General features: G+C 37.7%; 1 protein-coding gene across 2 annotated transcripts in view; it reads left to right on the forward strand.

Annotated features, from left to right (window-relative positions):
- The first annotated feature begins 3,385 nt into the window (after window positions 1-3,385).
- SULT1B1 (sulfotransferase family 1B member 1) overlaps window positions 3,386-23,249 on the forward strand; it is a 29,224-nt gene continuing 9,360 nt past the window's right edge. Inside the window, exons 1-4 of one of the 2 annotated variants that reach the window (XM_059159924.1) lie at window positions 3,386-3,669; window positions 10,367-10,553; window positions 10,829-10,957; window positions 21,084-21,181. In XM_059159924.1, coding sequence (XP_059015907.1) covers window positions 10,406-10,553; window positions 10,829-10,957; window positions 21,084-21,181 — 375 coding nt within the window. In that variant the 5' untranslated portion in view covers window positions 3,386-3,669; window positions 10,367-10,405. Of the gene's footprint in view, window positions 3,670-10,273; window positions 10,554-10,828; window positions 10,958-21,083; window positions 21,182-23,249 lie in introns of those variants that run through there. The other variant, XM_059159933.1, reaches the window with a different exon arrangement.

Genomic DNA, 23,249 nt, shown 5'->3' on the forward strand with positions numbered 1-23,249 from the left:
GTAGGGCATGTAGTGGATATTGTTGCCGTGTACATGTGTTTGGTTTTTTTTTTTAAAGATTTATTTATTTATCTTGTTTGACAGAGAGAGATCACAAGTAGGCAGAGAGGCAGGCAAAGAGAGAGGGGGGAGCAGGCTCCCTGCTGAGCAGACAGCCCGATGCGGGGCTCGATACCAGGACCCTGAGATCAAGACCTGAGCCGAAGGCAGAGACTCAACCCACTGAGCCACCCAAGCACCCTGTGCATGTGGTTTTGATGAAAGCTCCCACTCAGAGTCTGGTTTCTCTACAAAACCTGATTACATCAGGGCGAATGTATACACGCTTATTAGTTTGTACACTTTTAATGAAAACAAACATACAAACAAGAATAACAAAAGCCTAATTATTATATGGAAAGTTTCTTTACCAGTACTCTTTTCTTCTCATGTATTTGACACAACAGACTAAGGTAATTGACACACCTTTTTCTCTTTGCTGTGCCGACAGCATGGCCCATGTCTACAGCACATAACGTCGCCATTCCCTTATAAACCTAGGATGTGTAAACTCACAAGATAATTCTAATGTGGACTTCAAGTAATACTTAAGCAACTATTAATTTCTTCTTTTAGAATTTGTTTTTTCTTGTATTGATGCTAAGCCTGAATTATCTTAAAATTACAAAAATTCAGGTGATTTTTTCCCTTTAAGCTTCATATGATTGGATTTTATATGTTGCCAGTAGTATGATTATATTAGGTATTATTTAGAAACTTCTGACAGGACAGATGCCAAGGTTATAACTCATTTGTATCTCTGTAATAATAAATGCTGAATTTTTAACAAACATGTTAATAATAATAAAGTTTTTTGGAAAGATGCCATTGCCAGGATTGATTCTAAGCATGTTGTTTATACTAACTCATTTAATAATCAGAAGAACTACATAGAGAAATTAGAACCCTTGTGCATTGCTAGTGGAAATGTAAAATGGTACAGATATTACTGCTAATAGTCTGGTGGTTCCTCAAAAACTTTTAAATATTTATTACCATATGATCCAGTAATTCTACATATATCTGAAAGAATTGAATATCTGAAGCATATATCTGAAAGAACTGAAAACAGAATTTCAAAGAAAAATTTGCACCCCATATTTATTGTAACATTATTCATAACAAGCAAAAGACAAAAGCAGACCAAGTATTCGTCGATGGATAACTCAATAAACAAAGTGGGATTTGTACATATAATGGAATATTATTCAGCTTTAATAAGGAAGAGAATTCTGACACACGCTACAACATAAATGAACTTTGAGCACATTGTACAAAGTAAATTAAGTCAATCACAAGAAAACAAGTATTGTTTGATTCCACTCACATGAAATACCTAGAGTAGTCAAATTCATAGAAACAGAATGAAGAGTTGTCCAGAGGTTTGGGGAAAGGAAACTGGAGAACTATATTTTTATGGGTATAGTTTCAGTATTGTAAGATAAAAAAAGTTCTAGACATTGGCTACATTGGAATGTGAATATACTTCGTACTACTGAACTGCACCTTTAAAAATGGTTAAGGGGCGTCTCAGTGGCTCAGTCGGTTCGGTGTCAGAATCTTGGATTTGGCTCAAATCCTGATTTCAGGGTCATGAAATCAAGCCCCGGGCATGAAGCCTGCTTGAGACTCTCTCTTGCTCCCCCTCTGCCCCTCCTCTCTTTCTCATTCTCTCTCTCAGAAATAATAAATAAATAAATACAGTTAAGAGAGTAAACTTTATGTGATATGTATTTTTCCATAATTAAAGCTAAATAAGATGGCATTCTCCATCCCAATGGAACAATGGAAACACAGAGAGTGGTTGAAAATTGTGGCCTTATTCATAAAGCTGTGGATTACCGAGCTGGAGATTTAAAGCTCAGGGAGTCTAGTTCCGTAGACCACCCTCTTGGTTGTCCTACTGCTTTCAATGTACCTGATGTTGTTTTCCATAGCTTCACTAATAGCAGCGAGGATACCGTAATCATCTCTTTCACTGAGAAGTTTATTTAAGAAATGAAAGTATAATTCCTATAACTCCTGAGGTATGATTCCACAGTTCTCTAAATTTTGCCTGATTCCAGGCAGTCTTGATGTCCATTATTATCTTGCCTATGTAATGTTTTTAACAGCAATAATTCATTTTCAATCATGGATCTATATACCTAATTGAAAATACAATAACATGAGATTTGGTTTTGGTGGCCCACTGCTGCAAATGGAAGAACTGTGTTGATCCTGTGTTTTTGGAACGTGTCATTTGATTACATGAAGCCTGGCAGGAAGGGCAGGTGATCTGAGGGAGTCATTGGATTTATGGGCTTTATGTGTCATCAAAAGGAAAAAAAAAAAAATCCAACCTTAGTTTGCAGAATCATAAAATGGACGAATTAGCTCAGAGAATATCTCGGAAAAATTAGCAATTCTGAATCCCCAAAGAGAGCCAGCCTAGCATCACTATGCTCAATCTTGATGTTGTGCAGATTTGTGTACCGACACCCCACGCACATCAACGTTTTCTCCCTGTTCTGTCACAGACTCCTACCCTCCACACAAACCAAAAATGAAACAACACCAGCTCTCAAAGAAAAGTGGGAATCTGCTGGCAACATATTTTAAAGACATAAACACATTTTTTAAATCTCCTTAAACATCTGTAAGTAAAATGGAAGGTCTTAAAGGACGCCCTAGTTTCCTTCTGGGCTTTTTTGTATTTCCCAGCTCTGCATAGGTATAATCTCCATAGCAAGGCCTTGGTGGTTTTAGCTCTATCTGTCTTGTTAAGGGCCCTTACCTAAAGGGTTGATTACAGCAACTAGACCATGAGAGAATCTCACAGGGGGGCTCAGATAACAGGGGTTAGAGAACAGGAGCATATTTCTCGGGCAAAGTTTCTTCCCCTCCATACACAAGCTTCTTGTTTAATCCTTCTTTGTGTATATGTGACTCAGCATACAAAAAAAAAAAAAAAAAAAAAAAAAAAAATTACTGAGAGGTTGTAGAAATGATTAAAGTGTCAGAAACCATCAGTTCTACCCTGTTTCTGCTTGCTGAAATTGTTTAGTATTATCTTTAGTAAATGTTTATATATATTTCCCCTTTCCAGGACATTGGAAACTCAGGTTTCTTCCACGTGAACACACACAAACACGCTCACACACCCAGTGACTTTTCATCACAGTCAAAATTGCTAGAAGACATCCTTATAAACTGCAGAGAAGCAGCCGGCTCCCATACACGGATGCTTCAGATACTTCCCCTGTGCATTTCTCTCAGACTCTCTGCAACCCTGCGGAAACCGTCAAATCCAGGCGCTCTGAGTGTGCTTACATCGGGCCACCACCCTGATCCATTTCCTTCTCAGGGCTTCCTGGCTCCGCCAGCTGTTGAAATAGCACTACGTGCCTCTATGCGTGTGCATGTGTGTATAGCTCAACCTTTTTATATCTTAACTGTGTGTAAAGTCACTGATTACTACTCTCAGATCAAATCCTGGACTTACTTTTCTCCTGGGACAGAAGTGAGCCTCCCCAGTCTCCCCTGGCCCTGCTTTCCAGGGACTCCTACCAGCTCCCAGGGTTCTTGCCAGCACCAGCACCAGCACCACTGGCTGAAAACGAAAACTGAAAAAGGAGACTGGAGTGTGAGGTAGATTTTGCTTTTTAAAATCTCTTTTATTGAAGTTTTTGTCTGGCATCTGCAGAACATTTGGGCTTCTCGAGTGATTTCAGTTTTGAACACAAGCTTTCGATTTAAATGCTTTTGCCTAATTCCAATTTTCCCACAGGAAACTCAGTATTGTTTATGCTGTGCACAATCTATCAGGCTTTCCGTGATCACTTTCATTTTCCTAGGTTCAGCTGGACTTTTCTGAAGCATGTCAGGACTGGGGGTCTGGACTTCATTAGAGTGAAGAAAAATGGAAGAAATATTCTTTTCTCGGGGTGCCTGGGTGGCTCAGTCGTTGAGGGTCTGCCTTCCGCTCAGGTCAAGATCCCAGAGTCTTGGGATAGAGCCTCACATCATGGGGCTCCATGCTCTGGGGGGAGCCTGCTTCTCCCTCTCCTGCTTATGTTCCCTCTCTTGATTGTCTCTCTCGGTCAAATAAACAAATAAAATCTTTTAAAAGATATTCTTTTCTCTGGGGCGCCTGGGTGGCTCAGTGGGTTAAGCCGCTGCCTTCGGCTCAGGTCATGATCTCAGGGTCCTGGGATCGAGTCTCGCATCGGGCTCTCTGCTTGGCAGGGAGCCTGCTTCCTCCTCTCTCTCTCTCTGCCTGCCTCTCCATCTACTTGTGATTTCTCTCTGTCAAATAAATAAATAAAATCTTTAAAAAAAAAAAAAAAAGATATTCTTTTCTCATTAAAAGTACCATTCAGTTTTATTTTTTAACTTATTTTTATTTTTAAAAATTTTTAAAGATTTTGTTTATTTATTTGAGAGACAGGGAGAGAAAGGGAAAGAGAGAGATAGAAGGCGTGCATAAGCAGGGCTGGGGCAGAGGGAGAGACAGACTCCCCACTGACCAGGGAGCTAGACAGGGGCCTAGATTTCAGGACTCTGGGTTCATGACCTGAGCCGAAGGCAGACACTTAACTGCCTGAGCCACCCAGGTATCCCAACCATTTGGTTTTAATGCCAGGTATCTCCTTTAGTTTTTCCTGAGAGGTGTTTTCATTTCTCTCTCTTTCTTTCTTTCTTTCTTCTACTTTTTTTTTTAGCCATTGATCTTTTTAGAAGCCAATTCTAGACATTATAATTTTCAGACTATCACTCAACTAGGAAGACCTGTGGTGTCATGTAGCCTATCATATATAATCACATAAAACTGTCAGTTTGGGGTAGGATTCAAAAGATATATATAAACTAATATTTATAATTTTAAATGTCCCTCATAAACCATCTTGCAAGGTTTCTGGCTCAGTGACATTAGTTAAGTTATGTTTTCCAGGCTTACCCATCTGCATCTGTCTCCCCATGTAATTCTGAACTCCTCATCCATGGATCAGGACAAGTGCACATCAGGACTACTGCTCCTAGATTCCTGAATCGGTTACACCCACTTCTCAGATGTGACTAGGATGTATTCAGAATCAGCTGCCTTATTTTCATCTTGTTACTCATATCCATGCTTCTCTGACAACATTTTTGCAGCATGAAAAGCTTGAGGTTTTTGTTCAAGGAAGTTTGCTTTGTCAAAGTAAAATTTCCTTACAAACTGTGAACACCCTAATTTGTTAAGAGAAAATCACAGACACTTTGACTCTGGCGCAATCCCACCCATGGTAGATTTGCCCTATGACCAAGTGGCTCAGAGCTGGGAAACTCATCTATTTCTTGTTGCCACACACTTGTGTGCCTTTGAGCAGACTCTGAACTTGTTCCTTAATCTTATCCACAAGATGAAAGTAAGACTTATCATCAGAGTGGGTAGCCCAGTCAATACAATTTATTTTCTAGAAGACATTAATTCATTTTGATAAATCATTTATATATACCCTACATTGTTAAAGAGTAGATGAAAACTGGTTTATTAAGTCATGCTTTCCACTTTTCTTGAGCATGGCAATTACTTGGGGACTTTGTTAAAATATAAATTCTGATTCTAGATTGGGGCCTGAGATGTTGCTAACAAGCTCTCAAGTAATTCCAATAGTACATGGTGCTTGTACATGAACTGTATTTGAATAGCAATTGTGAACTGATTATATAAATATAAAGCAATAGTATAAATAAATCAAAATTAATAAAGAAATGAAAAAGGATGAGTGAAGACACGAATGAACCCAGGAATGATATTATAAATGTATAAAATAACATTAACCACCCACTAAGTAGGGAACAAATCTGTTAACATGATTTGTAGCAGACAATATAAAAATGGGAACTGTGCGCTCTGTATTTATTTGCTTTCCCCTAATAATCTGTATGTAGAGTAAGAGCTGTTTAGTGCAATTATATCACTACTGAATTTTCTATTTTGGAGCCAAAGAAGAGAAAGAGAGCCTCATGCATTTTCCTCAATTAATTCAAAATATAAAAGCATTCAAATGATATTTGGGATCACTATTTATGTTTATATAATCTGAGAAGAAACAGTTAAAAAGTTAGTAGAACAAAATGTTTCAAGGAGAACTGTTTCACTTATTGTGTGTAACTCAATCTAATATCCAAATATACTATGCTGACTTCTGCTATCCCTCATCCATCCTTCTATCATCTATCTATCTATCTATCTATCTATCTATCTATCTATCTATCTCTCCAGGCTGGGAGGTAACACTGTCCCCAAGATCAGTGGGATATGCATGTTCAGTCGTTCACTCATTCAGTTCATTCAACATCTACTTTATTTGAAGTACAGAGCTTACAGACTCCATTTCACTTCTTTCCACCTCCTGCTTCTGCTGGGTTCCTGACCAACCACATTATTTGTTTCCTTCCTGAGCCTGCTGAAATATTCCATAGTAACTCATGCTGGAGAATTTCTTTTACTAGACTCTGCCCTTGTGCTAGCAAGGGACTGCTAAGGCAACGAGACGTTCACCGCAAAACAGAAGATAATTAAGAAGCATACAGAAGGCAAACACTTAATATGGAATATTTAATATAATTTTCCTAAAATGCCCTGGCCACTCTGTTTTCATCAGCATCTCACTTCAGAAATTTGCCTGCTCTAAATTTATGTGTATCGTCCTGCGCAGAGGCTTTGTTATTCCATCAGTGGGTTCTTCTTCAAGCCTCTGAAGGACCCAGCTCCTTTACTTTATGAGGAGTAAAAAGATGCAAAATTTGAACTATTTTTCCTGTTTTTCTAGCATGAGATGCATTATGTTTAAGGAAACCCATGGTTTGGGGCATCTGGGTGGCTCAGTGGGTTAAGCCTCAGCCTTCGGCTCAGGTCATGATCCCAGCGTCCTGGGATCGAGTCCCACATCGGGCTCCTTGCTCTGCAGGGAGCCTGCTTCTCCCTCTGACTCTGCCTTCCACTCTGTCTGCCTGTGCTCGCTCTCGCTCGCTTTCTCTGACAAATAAATAAAATCTTAAAAAAAAAAAAAAGAAAAAAGAAAATATTTATGTGATAAAACTTCTGGGTGGCAATCTTTGAAGTCCAGTTATACTTATTTTACTAGCAGTAATAAGAGTTCATCTAAGACATTATATAATTCTAATTGTTATTAACTCAAACTTTATTCATATGTAGTATATATTATGTATTATTTTTTACTGACAGATTCTCAGAAATAAATGGAACAGTAGATTATGAAGAATGCTTTAACTTCTACATTTTACATTTCTTCTGTTTCTAGGATGTTCACAATCTATGTGTGTTGAGAGGAGGGTTGTAAAATGAGAAATAATAGTAAAAGCAAAGTTTCAATTACAAAGTTCAGTAGAGATGAAGTGGAAAAAATAAACAATGAGTCATTCTCCCTGATGGTCAATTTTATGTGTCAACTTTATTGGACCACAGGGAGCCCAGGTATTTGGCCAAACATTATTCTAGGTCTGTGAGGGTATTTCTGGAAGAGAGTAACATTTAAATTGGCAGACTGAATAAAGCAAATTGCCCTTTCTAATGCGAATGGGCTTTAGGCAATCAGTTGAAAGCCTGAATAGAATAAAAAGGCTGACCTTCCTGGGAATGGGGGAGAATTCATCTTGTCTGACTTTGAGCTGAGACATCAGCTTTTTTCTGCTTTCACACTCAAACTGAAGCATTGGTTGTTCTTGGGTCTTAAACTTGCTGGCTTTCAGATTAGAACTAAACCATTGGCAATCCTGGGTTTCCAGTTTGCCATCTACACATCTGGGGAATTTTCAGCCTTCATAATTACATGAGCCAATTCTTTATAATAAATTTTCTCTCTTTCTCTCTCTCTCCATATACATACATATGTATACAGATATGCATGTATATACATAATATGTAATATTGTTTCTGTTTCTCTAGAGAATAGAGAATAATAATATAGCTTCCTCCCATGACTCAAAAATTTTGGAAGGCTTAGCAATGAGATTCTAATTCAGAGTCAGTATTATTAGTATGATTATGATTAGAATAATTGTTAAAGAGTTTGCAAAGCAATTTTTGTTATATATACATGTGTACATTATATAATATATATTTTTATATATATGTATGTACATTATATGTGTGTATGTGTGTATAAAGGAATTTATTATACCTTTATTATACCTGGTTTATGTGGTTGAAGATCCAACAGGATAGATTGGCAAGTTGGGGATCCTGCATGGCTGATGATTTAGTTCCAGTCTGAGACTGAAGGCCTAAGAACCAAGAGATCTGATGTTTTAGTTTGAAAGCTGTCAGGTACAAGACTTAGGAAAAGTCAGTGCTTTAGTTCCATTGTGAAGACAGGAAATAGGCTGATGTCACAATTCAAAGGTCATCAGGAAAGAAGCATTCTCTTTTATTTGGGGGAGAGTCAGCTTTTTCTATTCAGGCCTTCAACTTTAAGGAGGGCAATCTGATTTACTCAATATACCAATTTGAATATTAATGTCTTCCAAAAACACCCTCACAGAAATACTCAGAATAATACCTAAGCAAATGTATCTGGGCATCTCATGGTGCAGTGAAATTGATCCATAAAATTTACCATCATAGTTTCTAAGCAAGATCGAATAACAGGAACTAGATTCACCTTTTGCATGAAGCAACCAAATGAAAGATAGTGGATAGGAAACAAACAAACAAACAAAAATTGAGCCATATGATTTCCCCAGATTACTGCCTTGAACGAATTCCCAGGCCACACTTCAAGGAGACAAGACAAGACATCCAATAAAAAATAATCAGGCATGCAAAGAGCAGGGGGAAAAAATGTATTCAATTAAGAAAGCAACCTAGAACTAACACCATGGTGGAATTAGCAAGTAAAGGCCTTAAGAGAGCAATTATAACTGTATTCAATATGCATGAAAAGTTGAGAACAAAAATATAATCATTTCCAAAATGATAATCCTGAGGGGAAACAAGGTCTAAGGTAAACACGCAGTAGGTGGGGTTAACATCACATTACACATTGCAGAAGAATAGGTTAGTAGTGAACATGAAGACACAATGATAGATGTTATTCAAAATGAAACACAAAGAGAGAAAAGGATTTTTTGAAGACATGACTTTAAAGCCACAATTCCAAGAAGCTCAGTAAATCTGAAACATGCACACACACACACACACCCCTTGTGAAAATGACCACACTAATGCAGATGATAATTCTTTTGGCAAAACCAGTGATCTTAGTCATGGGAATATAAGGCCAGCATAGGGAATGTAGTCAGTGGTATTATAATAATATAATAATGTACAACATATTATAATAATGTTGTACACTAACAGATAGCAGCACCTGTGGGGAGCAGAGCTAAGTGTAGAGAAGTTGAATCACTATGTTGTACACCTATGTTGAAATAATGTAACATTGTGTGTCAACTACACTCAAATATAAAAGAAAAAGAAAAAGAAAATCTTAGAAGCAGGGAAAACAAATGTGTTATATGATGAAGTTCTAGAATATAGATGAGGTTTGGTGGGCTGAGGTCCGGAGCCGATGACCAAGAAAGAATTCTTGAGACATCTTTGGTGCAAAATGTTGGTTTATTAAAGCACGGGGACAGGACCTGTGGTTAGAAAGAGTTGCTGCCCTGGGGTTATGAGGGGTGGTTGGTTATATACCCTAGAGGAAGTAAGGAAAACGGAGGTTTCAGTAGAACTTCCACAGGCTAAGGAGGAGCTACAGATACTGGATACCAGAGGCTTTGACATTAGGAAGGTCATTTTGCCCTCTAGCAAGGTATTAACATTACGATGGGAGGGAGATTCCTAAAGAATGTCACATATGTCCCACCCAGGAGTGGTGGTGAAGGGAGGTTGAAGTGTCAGCCTTTTGCTTTGTCCTCAGCCAGCCTTCTGTTCCCTCATCATTCTGTATAGAAGAACAAAAAAGACAGTGGATTTCCAAAAAGGAAAAATGACGTACAATGGAAGTGGAATGATGAATGGTAGTTTATTTTGCCTTGAGTCCAGATAATTCTTAGCATATTTCTGTAAAATCTGATTTTCAATTCTAAGATGTGCAGTTTCATTTCTGTAAAAAAACTTCCAGTAAAGACCTTTGTGCTCCTTGTCACTGAGCCAGTTGCTGCTCTTGTAATCTACAACTTTATACCCACAAAAATGCCCTTTGTATTTAGATCTCCCCATGCTGAGTGTTAAAGGCCAATTTCACTCGCATTGAGTAACAGTGTCTTAAGAACAGCTGTGGTTATTCCGTTTCTGATTTTGATCTTCTTTATTTTCCCATGATTGGACTGTCAGAAAATATTCTATTAAGTATTTGTACAACCTGGTACCAAAATGATTTCCCCAAAAGATGTCCTCAGAAAAAATCTGAAGGTGATTCATGGCTATCCCATGACCTATGCTTTTGCAAACAACTGGGAAAGGATTGAGCAGTTCCACAGCAGGCCAGAAGACATCGTGATAGCCACTTACCCCAAATCAGGTGAGTTTTGTGGACTGACAGAGGCATATCTGGCTTCAGTCTTTGTTTCCTTTCTACAAAATCATCTTCATCCTAAATAAAATTAATATTCCTATCAGCCAGTCTAGTCATATGTTTTTTGAGTATATTTAAAATGAGCATTTGGGACACAGAAAGGGAAATTGCAGAATTAAGTTTCTAATAGAATGTATTAAGATGGTAGACTACCTGTAGGGACTCCCCTCTCCCCCCTCATTCAAGTAATGCTTTCTAAAAATTGTTGCCTTTCACCGCAGGTACCACTTGGGCTAGTGAAATTGTGGACATGGTTCTAAATAATGGAGATGTTGAGAAATGTAAGAGGGATTTTATAACAGTTAAAGTGCCAATGTTGGAAATGGCCGTTCCTGGACTAAGAACTTCAGGTAATTTTAAACTACTAGGGAATTATAATTTTATAATATTATTATTTTTAAATTTTTTATTATTTTTTAAAAATTCAAAACCAAATTTTCTTTTTAATTTAAATTTAGTTAGCCAACATATACTACATCATTATTTCTCATTTTAGTGTTCAGTGTTTCATTAGTTGCTTATAACACCCCAGTGCTCATCATATCAGGTGTCCTCCTTAATGCCTATCATCCAATTACCCTATCCCCCCACATACCCCCCCTCCAGAAACACTGTTTGTTTCCCTGAGTCAAGAGCCTCTCATGGTTTGTCTCCCTCTCTGATTTCTTCCCATTCAGTTTTCTCTCCCTTCCCCTATCATCCTTTGTGCTGTATCATATATTCTACATATGAATGAAACCATAGGATAATTGTCTTTCTCTGATTGACTTATTTTGTATAAGTGATGAAGTTCTAGAACACAGGTGAGGTTCAGTGGGGTGAGGGGAACCGATGACCAAGAAAGAATTCTTGAGACATCTTTGGTGCAAAATGGTGGTTTATTAAAGCACAGGGACAGGACCCGTGGGCAGGAAGAGCTGCAGCTGCCCCAGGTTGTGAGGGATGGCAAGCTATGTCCCCTGCGATTGGGGGAAGGTGAGGGAAAGGGAAGTTTCCACGGAGCTTTCATATGCTAAAGAGGGCCTACAAGGTGCCAGATACGGAGGTCTCTAGGCTTGATCAATGTTGTCTTTTGGCAAGCCATTAACATCAAGATAGTTGGGAGATTCCTGTCTTGCAAGATTGTGATCTCTGCAAGTTAACTATTTATTTCTCATTTATGGTGGTCAGGGGTGCCTGAGGAATGTTACACATATTACCGAGGGGAGCTGGTGGAGAGTGGGTGCAAGGTGCCAGCTTTTGCTTTGTCCTCAGCCAGCCTCCTGCTCCCTCATCATAAGTACCAAGTGTTAACTGATTGCACCCCTGGAGCTCCTGACTGACTTATTTCACTTAGCATAATATCATAATACCCTCCAGTTCTGTCCATGTCAATGTGAATGGTAAGTATTCATCTTCTCTATGACTGAGTAATATTCCTTTGTATATATTAACTACATCTTTATCCATTCATCTGTTCAAAGACATCTCAGCTCCTTCCACAGTTTGGCTATTGTGGACATTGCTGCTATGAACATAGGGGTGCCCTTTTTTCACTACATCTGTATCTTTGGGGTAAATACCCAGTAGTGTAATTGCTGGGTGGTAGAGTAGTTCTATTTTTTAAAAAATATTTTATTTATTTATTTAACAGAGCATCACAAGTAGGCAGAGAGGCAGGCAGAGAGAGGGGGAAGCAGGCTCCCTGCTGAGCAGAGAACCCGATGTGTGGCTCTATCCCAAGACCCTGGAATCATGACCTGAGCTGAAGGCAGAGGTTTAACCCATTAAGCCACCCAGGCACCCCGAGTAGTTCTATTTTTAACTTCTTGAGGAACCTCCAGAGTGGCTGTTCCAGCTTGAATTCCCACCAACAGCATAAGAGGGTTCCCCTTTCTCCACATCCTCTCCAACATTTGTTTTCCATGTCTTGGAATTCTCACTGGTGTAAAGTGGTATCACAATGTGGCTTTGATTTGTATTTCCCTGATGACAAGTGATGAGGAGCCTTTTTTCAAGTGTCTATTGGTCATTTAGATGTCTTCTTTGGAGAAGTATCTGTTCATGTCTTCTGCCTGTTTCTTGACTGGATTATTTGTTTTTCAGGTGTTGAGTTTGAGAAGTTCTTTATAGATCTTGGATTCCAGATCTTTGTCTGTGGTATCATTTGCAAATATCTTCTCCCATTCCATAGGTTGCCTTTTAGTTTTGTTGTCTATTTCTTTTGTCATTCAGAAGTGTTTTATTTTGATGGAGTCCCAATAGTTCATTTTTGCTTTTGTTTTCCTTGCCTTTAGACACATGTCTAGTAAAAAGTTGCTTGGCTGAGGCCACAGAGGTTGCTGCCTATGTTCTCCTCTAGGATTTTTATGGATTCCTGTCTCATATTTAGGTCTTTCATCTATTTTGAGTTTATCTTTGTGTATGGTGTAAGAGAATGGTCCAGGTTTATTCTGCATGTCACTGTCCAATTTTCACAGCACCGTTATTGAAGAGACGGTCTTTCTTCCATTGGATATTCTTTCCTATTCTGTCGAAGATTAGTTGAATATAGAGTTGAGGGACCATTTCTGTGTTCCCTGTTCTGTTCCTTTGAACAATGTGTCTGTTTTTGTGCCAATACCAAGCTGTCTTAATGATCACAGCTTTGTAATTTAGCTTGAAGTCAGGCATTGTGATGCCACCAGCTTTGGTTTTCTTTTTCAACATTCCTTTGGCTATTTTTTATTCCTATGATCTTTTCTGGTTCTATATAAATTTTAGGTTTGTTTGAGCTCTATGAAAAATGTCAATGGTATTTTGATAAGGATTGCATTGAATATTGTTCTGGGCAGTATAAATATTTTCACAATATTTATTCTTCCAATCCACAAGCGTGGAATGTTTTTCCATTTCTTTTGTCTTCCTCAACTTCTTTCATAAGTGTTCTCTAGTTTCTAGAGTAAAGATCCTTTACCTCTTTAGTTAGTTTTATTCCTAGGTATCTTATGATTTTTGGTGCAATTATAAATGGGATTGATTCCTTAACTTTTCTTTCTTCAGTCACATTGTTAGTGTTTAGAAATGGAACTGATTTCTGTGCATTGATTTTGTACCCTGCTATGTTGCTGAATTCCATATGGGTTCTAGAAATTTTGGGCTGGAGTCTTTTGGGTTTTCCATATAGAGTATTATGAAATCTATGAAGAGTGATGTTTGACTTCTTTGCAAATTTGAATGTCTTTTATTTCTTTTTATTGTCTGATTGCTGAGGCTAGCTCTTCTAGTACTATGTTGAACAAAAGTGATGAGAGTGGGCATCCCTGTCATGTTCCTGACCTTAAGGGAAAAACTCTCAGTTTTCCCTCATTGAGAATCCTATTCATTGTGGGCTTTTCACAGATGGCTATTATGACACTGAGATATATTCCCTTTATTCCTATATTCTGAAGAGTTTTAATCAAAAAAGGATGCCTTTTCTGCATTATTTGAAAGGATCATATGGTTCTTAACTTTTCTTTTATTAACAATTAATGTGATCTAGCATGTTAATTGATTTGTCAATGTTGAACCACCCTTGAAATCCAGTAATAAATCCCACTGGTTATGATGAATATTCTTTTTAATGTACTGTTGGATCCTACTGGCTAGTATCTTGGTGAGAATTTTGGCATCCATGTTCATCAGAGGTATTGTTCTGTAATTCTCTTTTTTGATGGGCTCTTTGCCTGGTTTGGGAATCAAGGCAATACTAGCCTCATAAAACAAGTTTGGAACTTTTCCTTCCATTTCTATTTTTGAGATATCCTCAGGAGAAGTAGGTATTATTTCTACTTTAAATGTTTGGTATAATTCCCCAAGAAGCCATCTGTCTCTGGACTCTTGTTTTTTGAGAAGTTTTTTTATTATTGCTCTAATTTTTTTGCTGTTTATTGCTCTGTTTTACTCATAATATGCTCTTAAAATTGTCTGTATTTTCTTGGTGTTGGTCTTGAGCTCTCCCCTTTCATTCATGATTTTATTAATTTGGGTCATTTCTCTTTTCTTTTGGGTAAGTCTGGCCAGAGGTTTATTGATCTTATTAATTCTTTCAAAAAAAAAACCTTCTAGTTTCTTTGATCTGTTCTACTATTCTTCTGGTTTCTATTTTGTTGGATTTCTGCTCTAATCTTTATTATTTCTCTTCTGCTGAGTTTAGGTTTTATTTGCTGCTCTTTCTCCAGGTTCTTTAGGTGTAAGGTTAGCTTGTGTATTTGGGGTCTTTCTAATTTTTTGAGAGAGACTTGTATTGCCATTTACTTTCCTCTTAGGATTGCCTTTGCTGTATCCCAGAGGTTTTGAACTGATGTATTTTCATTCCTATTAGTTTACATGAATTTTTTAACTTCTCATTTAATTTTCTGGGTGACCCATTCATTCTTTAGCAGGATTCTCTTTAAGCTTCAAGAGGAAATTTCAAATTTCCTCTTGTGATTGAGTTCAAATTTCAAAGCATCGTGTTCTGAAAATATGCAGGGAATAATCTCAGTCTTTTGGTATCAGTTTGGACCTGATTTGTGACCCATTATGTGATCTATTCTTGAGAAAGTTCCATATGCACCAGAGAAGAATGAGTATTCTGTTGTTTTAGGATGGAATGTTCTATATATCTCTGTGAAGTCCGTCTGGTCCAGTGTGTAATTCAAAGACCTTGTTTCTTTATTGATCTTCTGTTTAGATGATCTATCTATTGCTGTGAGTGGGGTGTTGAAGTCCCTTACTATTAATGTATTATTATCAACGTGTATCTTTACTTTGGTTATTAATTGGCTTATATAATCGGTTCCTCCCATGTAAGGGACATAAATATTTACAATTGTTAGTTTTAGATCTTTGTGTTGGACAAACCCTTTAAATGTGATATAGTGTCCCTCTACCTCTCTTACTACAGTCTTTGGTTTAAAATCTAATTTGTCTGATATGAGGATTGCTACCCCAACTTTCTTTTAAGATCCATGAGTGTGGTAAATTTTTCTCCATCCCCTCAATTTCAGTCTGGAAGTGTATTTAGGTCTAAAATGAGTCTCTTGTACACAGTGTATGGATGGATTTTTTTTTTAATCCAACCTGATACCCTGTCTTTTGATCAGAACATACATCCTAGACAAATCTGAAATGGTTGGAAACCACAACAGAAAACCAAATAAAACCAAAACCAAAACAAACAAACAAAAAGAACATGGGGAGAGACTATAATCTCATAGGGTGGTCAAAGCCAAGTGATCTACATTTTCCTGATTGAATTTTGTTTGGTGTGTTAGAGGACACTACATCTTAAAGTTAAAAAGACAGCAGAACTTGTGTGTGTGTGTGTGTGTGTGTGTGTGTAAAATTGAATAGAGTGAAAAAAGACTAAAATGAAGCATATATCTATAAAATGTAGGTGTCAAAAATAAAAGTCAAAAAGCGACTTAGAAACATAAGTTGGTAAAATAAGAATCCAGTTAAATGGGAAAATGATTAAAAAAAAAAAGAAATGGAAAAATTTAGACTGAAAGATAAACAAATAGTGAGAAAACACCAAAAGCTTAATATACTATTTTCCCCTGGCATTGGAATTTTACAGTCTTGTGGGATCCACAAACTTGTCCACCTATTCTTCCAGTTTGTCTTCTGGGGGAGGGCCCTGCTATGCTGTTTTTCAGGTGTCAGGTTGCCCAGGCAGAGTTGCCCCACCCCTTGTCAGGGGTCTGGGCTCAGTGTAAGATGGTCCTTTGTGTCACTTTTGTTCTCCTGGAGGCTCTCTGCACCTCTATGGAAGATCAGAGTAAAAATGGCCATACCCAGATCTCTGACTCAGAGCTGAAAGATCGCATTCCCACTTCTTCAATAAACCCTCTGGAACAAATAGTTTTCACTTTTGCTTGTGCCAAACCCCACAGACTCTTGTGGTAGGATCCTACTGTAATCGTCCCTGGGGGAGTCCCAGGGACTCCTTTTGGAGCTACTGTCCTTTGGAACTGTCAGCTATTGTGGGATCATGCATGTACCCTGCTCTGCTGCTTCCAGGACATGGCGGGGTGTCACCCTACTGTCCTTTCTGCGGCCTCCACAACCCTGAGAGCTGTTGCCCAGTAGTGGGCACAGCCATTTCACCCCTCCCAGGGAATGGTAAATGGCATATGGGTTCCAATCTTTTTCAGGGTGCTCAGGCAGAAAGTGGTCACCTGATTGTCCCCCCATGGGGCGTATGGTGGCCTGAGCTGAAAATCCCTTCTTGGGCTTGCCGACTGTAACCAGTTTCTCCTCCAATGCTTGGGTACCTGCTGGTTCAGGCACCCCTGTTTGTTCTGTCTCCTGGAATCCTGAGACCACAGTGACCTACCTAGAATTCTGCCCTTCTCATCCCTTGAGCCTCTTCCAGAAAGGATGTCTCACTGGAGTAGATTTCTAGGAGTTCTGATTTTGCCCTCCAGTGTTATCATCACTTTCCTATGGCCAACTTACAGAGACTCCTCTTCCCCTCCATTTATCTTCCAATATCTCCCCACAGATTTCATCACTCCACACCTCACACCATGCAAAAAGCAGTTGCTTTTCTGCTTATAGAGCTTGAGATATATTTTCTTACATCTCAGGCTAAATTCATGGGTGTTCAGAAAGATTTGACAGGTATCCAACTAAATTCAAGGGACCAGATGGAACAAGGTCTCCTACTCTTCTGCTATCTTGTCTCTTCCCTATAATATTATTTATATAGCATATTAATTATTGTACTTATTATTTACATTCAAAGATAGTAGAGTCAATTTGGTAATATAAAGTGGAAGTTTGTAAGCAGTACAATCACCGAGATGTATAGAGAAACTGTAGTTTAATTCATTGTATATCCAGGTATGATGACCTAAGATGAAAGAGTTTTGTTGTAGAAAATAACTAAAAATTTGGTTAATAACTTAAGAAAAGTTCCTATCTTTTACTGACTTTTGTTGTATAGAATGTGGTAGATTAGATTAATAAATTTCTAATTTGAAACATCACTGTAGTTAAATAAGTTAGGAAGTACCAACAACTCTCAAACATAAATTTATTATTAATACAATTTATATTTCATTCCACAAATATTTATTGAGTGCTTCCAAATTTTGCACTGTGGTATAGGTTAGATATAAAATGATTAGTAAATTCAACGCCTTACCCCCAAGGAGTTTATAGTAATATTGTGCCACTAAATAAGTAAATAAACCAATAATATGTGATTATTGAGTTCATGTATCCAAAGAATAGGGAGCAACAAATTGTTTACTTTAGATTGGATGTGTAGGGATATCTACTCGGAATTGAGATGTAGATTCATGCACATAGTTGGAGAAAACATATTTCATGAAGGTGAGCATTAGGTATATAGGCCTAGAAGCAGAAAAGACCTTGGTGTAGTCTAGGAACCAAACAACAACGAAAGGGGAAAAGTGAGATTTAAAAACAAACAAAAAAACAAAAAACAACAGCAACAACAAATACCAAACAAACTGGAGACTAGACAGGGACAGATCATGTAGGGCTTATAGTTTTTAAGAACTACTCAGTGATCTAAGAGAAAATTAAGTGTATGGTGTCCTTCTCAATCTTGAGAAGAATTCAAGAAGTGACTCCTGGCCTTCAAATCCTGCTGGAAACTTGGGTAGGGAGATGGAAGTATGGTGATGAATGTTTTTATCAGTTTAAGGAGCAGAATCCAAATTCCCTACCCTACGAGAGCTCATTACTTCCATAGGCAGAGAAGAACCAACTGAGAGGGTGTCATTCCTTCTATGTAGTTGCCTGAAGTCAGTGAAAATGATGAATCTTGGAGCTAAAATAATTATTCTGGGACAAGCAAACAAAGTGAGTGCAAGAATAAGACTCCAGAGTCATAAAAAAGTAAGGAAATGAAAATTTGATAGAATCAAAGTAGCATCACCAGAGAGTAAGTGAGTTTCAGCAGGTAAAAGAGGGTAAATTGTCACTCAGATTCACTCTGGAAATTAAATATGAATGTGTATAATATCATTTCATATCCCTAACATCCATATTTGTGCAGTAAAGTGTTCATTAAAGACCTTACATGGCAAAACAATTACAACCTAGAGTCTGAGGAAGCTTTCAATGAAGTTGAGGGAGTGAAGGGGAACAAAAGATAAGGGGAAAAATTCATTTAAAAAAATGTAAAAGTTCATGTCCTGGGCATTGAGGAATTGTGGGTTGTGGAAGATGATGATTGCTCATTTCTATATGCTAGATGAAGTGGTTCTAGTTGCCAGATTAGTAGCTGCATAATAAAATATTTGGTGGAATTTTATAGGTATGTAATTAATGTTTCCAGATAGAACCCAAGATACTCAATTAAATTTGAATTTCAGATAAATGACTATTTTATTTAACCCAAGTACATCCCAAATATTGCATGGAAGATATTCACACTAAAAGGTATCTGTTACCCGAAATTCAAATTTAACTAGCATCCTTGACCTTTATTTCCTAAATTAGTCAACTCTATCCACATTAAAATTAAGAGATTCTTTCTAATATAACTGCATACTAATACAACTATGTGCTATGCATTGTTCTCTACAGAACATCCAAAATGAGCTACATCCTGGCTCTTGTGGAATCTCCATTCTAAGTGTGTATGTTTGGGGCTGGCGGTGGGGTGGGGAAGAAGCATGGGAACTGACAACAAATAAATAAACAAGTAAATAGACTGTAACAAAAGTAAACATTATATAGAAAATTTTATTTTATTTATTTATTTTAAAAATATTTATTTTAAAAAGATTTTATTTATTTAGAGAGAAACACAACGAGAGGGAACACATCAGGGGTAGTGGGAGAGAGAGAAGCAGGCCTCCCACTGAGCAGGGAGCTCGAAGTGGGGCTCTATCCCAGGACACTAAGATCATGACCTGAGCTGAAGGCAGACTCAACAACTGAGCCACCTAGAGGCCCCTAGAACATTTTGAAAGGGTATTTTAATAGAGATTGAGTGGCTTTTTAGCATATGTAATAACTTTCTGTAAACAAATGGAGTATAAGATTATTTCGAATGAGTGAGTCAGATGCAATTTTGAGCAGGTGTGCCTTTGTATGCAAAAGGTGGGAAGATATGTAAGGTTAACAGGTAATCTAGAGCTGAGACTGAATATAAGTCATATTGAGGAGATAATGCATAGGATTCTAAGATTTATTGGATATGAAATCTGAAAGAGATATTAAGTGTTGATGTATGTCAACACTTAATGTGTTGTGATGTATGATGTCATATAGAATATGACATCATTAAAAGATATATCTGGGATGTGATAAAGGCCACTGAGTACCTTAAAAGAATAGTTAAATTAAAAGGGTTTGCTCCATTTACAATAATGTGGTTGGAACTAGAGGGTACTATGCTGAGCAAAATAAGTCAATTAGAGAAAGACAATTATCATATGATCTCTCTGGTATGAGGAAGTTGAGAAGGAGAGTGGAGGGATTGGGGGTAGGGAAGGAAAAAATGAAACAGATGGGATCTGGAGGAAGACTCTTAATCTTACAAAACAAACTGAATGTTGCTGGGGGCAGGGGAAGTATGGAGAGGGTGGTTGGGTTATGACAGTTGGGGATGGTACATGATATGGTGAGTGCTGTGGAGTGTGTAAGTCTGATGATTTGCAGACCTATACCCTTGAGGCAAATAATACACTATATGTTAATAAAAATAATTAAAAAAAATAAAGGTTGGCTCCACTATTCCTAGTCTATGTCAGGAATTCTGAATGTACCTCCATCCCGAAAGTGCCTCCAGACTGACCAAATGACTTATTTCTGAGATCCAGGCCCCTGGGAACATCCTGCATCTGACTAGACAAAATAAGTGGATATTTTCCATCTCAGGGAAGTTGACATACCCCTTATCCAATGACTTGATTTGAAACCAAATTCTGCCACATATTAGTTGTTTGCCTTTGGTGAGTTCAGCTAACACCTAAATGATACAGAATATTTTCATTTTGCATGTATGTACATATGACTCATAGAGGAAATAATGAAAAAAGGCAGGTGTAACAGCAATGCTCTACAGACATGACACCGTCTCTACCGTAAGAGCAAGTGCAAAACAATAGCTGATATGAGAATTGGTAGCTATCCATATCTCTTTGAGAAACAGAAGCTATTTCATAATTATTTATAATAATGCAAGCAATGATAAAACTCCAAATTGCTAACACTGATATTATTACTTCTCATTTTGGAGATGGAAAAAGTGAAACACAGAGACTAGGATACTTTCCAATGTCACAATGAGTAAGCAACAGACTTAGGATTTGAACCCAAGGAGGCTAACCTCACCACTATACTCTTAACCATTATGCAATTTTGCCTGATAATACCTGTGATTGATTTAAAATTTAGCAGCATTGTATACTTCTCAAAAATATTTTAAAATGTCAGAAAAGAGCACGAAATGCTGGCTCCTTGAAGACTCTAATGTATCTATATATTAAACTAAAATTTTCCCAGGAGTAGAACAATTAGGAAAGACTCCATCACCGCGGCTTGTGAAGACGCATCTACCAATTGATCTCCTTCCTAAGTCTTTCTGGGAGAACAACTGCAAGGTACATTCCACACTGCAAGTCATTTCTTTAATGTGACCCTATCCCTTTAGTCATGCACATAATAAGCAATTGCTCAAATATTTTGTTTGAATTACATGAGAAAGTATTTCCATTAAAAATTGATGTATTTCAGTCTAAATCTTCATAATCAAGTTTGTCAAAGGTATGTGGCAACAGGATCCCCATCTCAGCACAGCATTGCTGCTATCATTCCCCAGCTTCCCCAGATACGCTGGCCGCCTCTGAAAACTCAACCTAAGAATGTCAGTTCATGTCCCGTTATTTGACAAAACTCTCCAGTGAAACCTTTGTGTCTGGATATTTGCTTCTAGGAACTTTTGAATTTGAAATTCAAGTTCTTCAGTATTTGTGGGGCTAGTCTAATTTTCTATTTCAACTTAACTGAATTTTGCTAGTTTGTGATGGGTGAGGAATTCTAAGTTGTGGAATTTTGCAATGAAAAGTGTTTCATAATTCTCTTCCTTTTTAAAAAGATTTTATTTATTTATTTGAGTGAGAGGCACCAAAGTGGGAGGAAGAAGCAAAATCCCTGCTGAACAGGGGATCTGATACAGGGCTCTATCCCAGGACCCTGGGATCATGACCTGAGATGAAGGCAGATGCTTAACTGACTGAGCCTTCCAGGCACCCCCATAATTCTCTTCTTATTCTTTCTTTGAACAGACTGTATTTTTTATAGCAATTTTATTTTTAGAGCAATTTTAGGTTCACAGCAAAATTGAGTGGAAGACAAGAGATTTCCCAAATGTCCCCTGCCCCTACACATGCATACCTATTATCACTATCCCCCACCAGAGTGGTACATTGTTACAACCAATCAACCCGCATTGACACATCATAATCACCTAAACTTTATAGCTTACATTAGGGTTCCCTCTTGGTGTTGTACATTCAATGGATTTGGACAAATGTATAATAACATATATATATCATTACAGTATCCTACAGCATACTTTTGCTGCCCTAAAAATCTTCTGTTCTCCACCTATTCAATCTCCTCTCCTCCCAGTTTGGCAACCGCTGATCTCTTTTATTGACTCCATAGTTTTCATGGAGGCAATGAAAATACATACACCTTCTTATGAATAGAAATCTAACTGTATGACCTTTTCCAAAAGGCAGAAGGCATAATCATATGGTATGTAAGTTTTTCAAATTGCATTCTTTCACATAATAGTATGCATTTGAGGTTCTTCTATGTCTTTTCATGGCTTGATAGCTCATCATTTTATATTCCATTGTCTGGATGTATCCCAGTTTATTCATTCACCTACTGAAGCACATCTTGTTTCCTTCCACACTTTGGAAATTATGAATAAAGCTGCTCTATATATCCACTAGCAGTTTTTTGTGTGGACCTTATTTTTTAACTTTGGATAAACACCAAGCAGTGTGATTGCTGGATTGTAGGTAAAACGATCTATAGTGGTGTAAGAATTGCCAAAGAGTCTTCCAAAATATCAGTACCATTTTTACAATCCCATCAGCACTGAATGAGAGCTCCTGCTGCTCAACACCTCACCAGGATTTGGCATCAGTTTTCTGGATATTGGTCATTCTGATAAGTACAGAGTGGTGTCTCATTGTTGCTTTAATTTTCACTTCCCTGATGACATGTGATATCGAGCATCTTTTCATACTCATTATAATTTTTTTGAAGATTTTATTTATTTATTTGATAGACAGAGATCACAAGTAGGCAGAGAGGCAGGCGGAGAGAGAGGAGGAAGCAGGTTCCCTGCCAAGCAGAGAGCCCTATGTGGGGCTCAATCTCAGGACCCTGGGATCATGACCTGAGGCGAAGGTAGAGGCTTTAATCCACTGAGCCACCCAGGTGCCCCCATACTCATAATTTTAACGGCTATAAGATTTGTTGTGAAACCTCCTGTTTTTTGTTTGTTTGTTTTTATATTGGTTATGTGTCTTCTTTTTTTTTAGTTTTTCTAGATGTTTATGGAGTATGTTCATTTTTTAAAAAAGAAACAGCTTGTTGTTTTGTTATTTTTCCCTGATTTTTCCTGTTTTTAAGTTCATGGATTTCAAATCC

The sequence above is a fragment of the Mustela lutreola genome, chromosome 1 (genome assembly GCF_030435805.1).
Source record: "Mustela lutreola isolate mMusLut2 chromosome 1, mMusLut2.pri, whole genome shotgun sequence".
NCBI lineage: Eukaryota > Metazoa > Chordata > Mammalia > Carnivora > Mustelidae > Mustela > Mustela lutreola.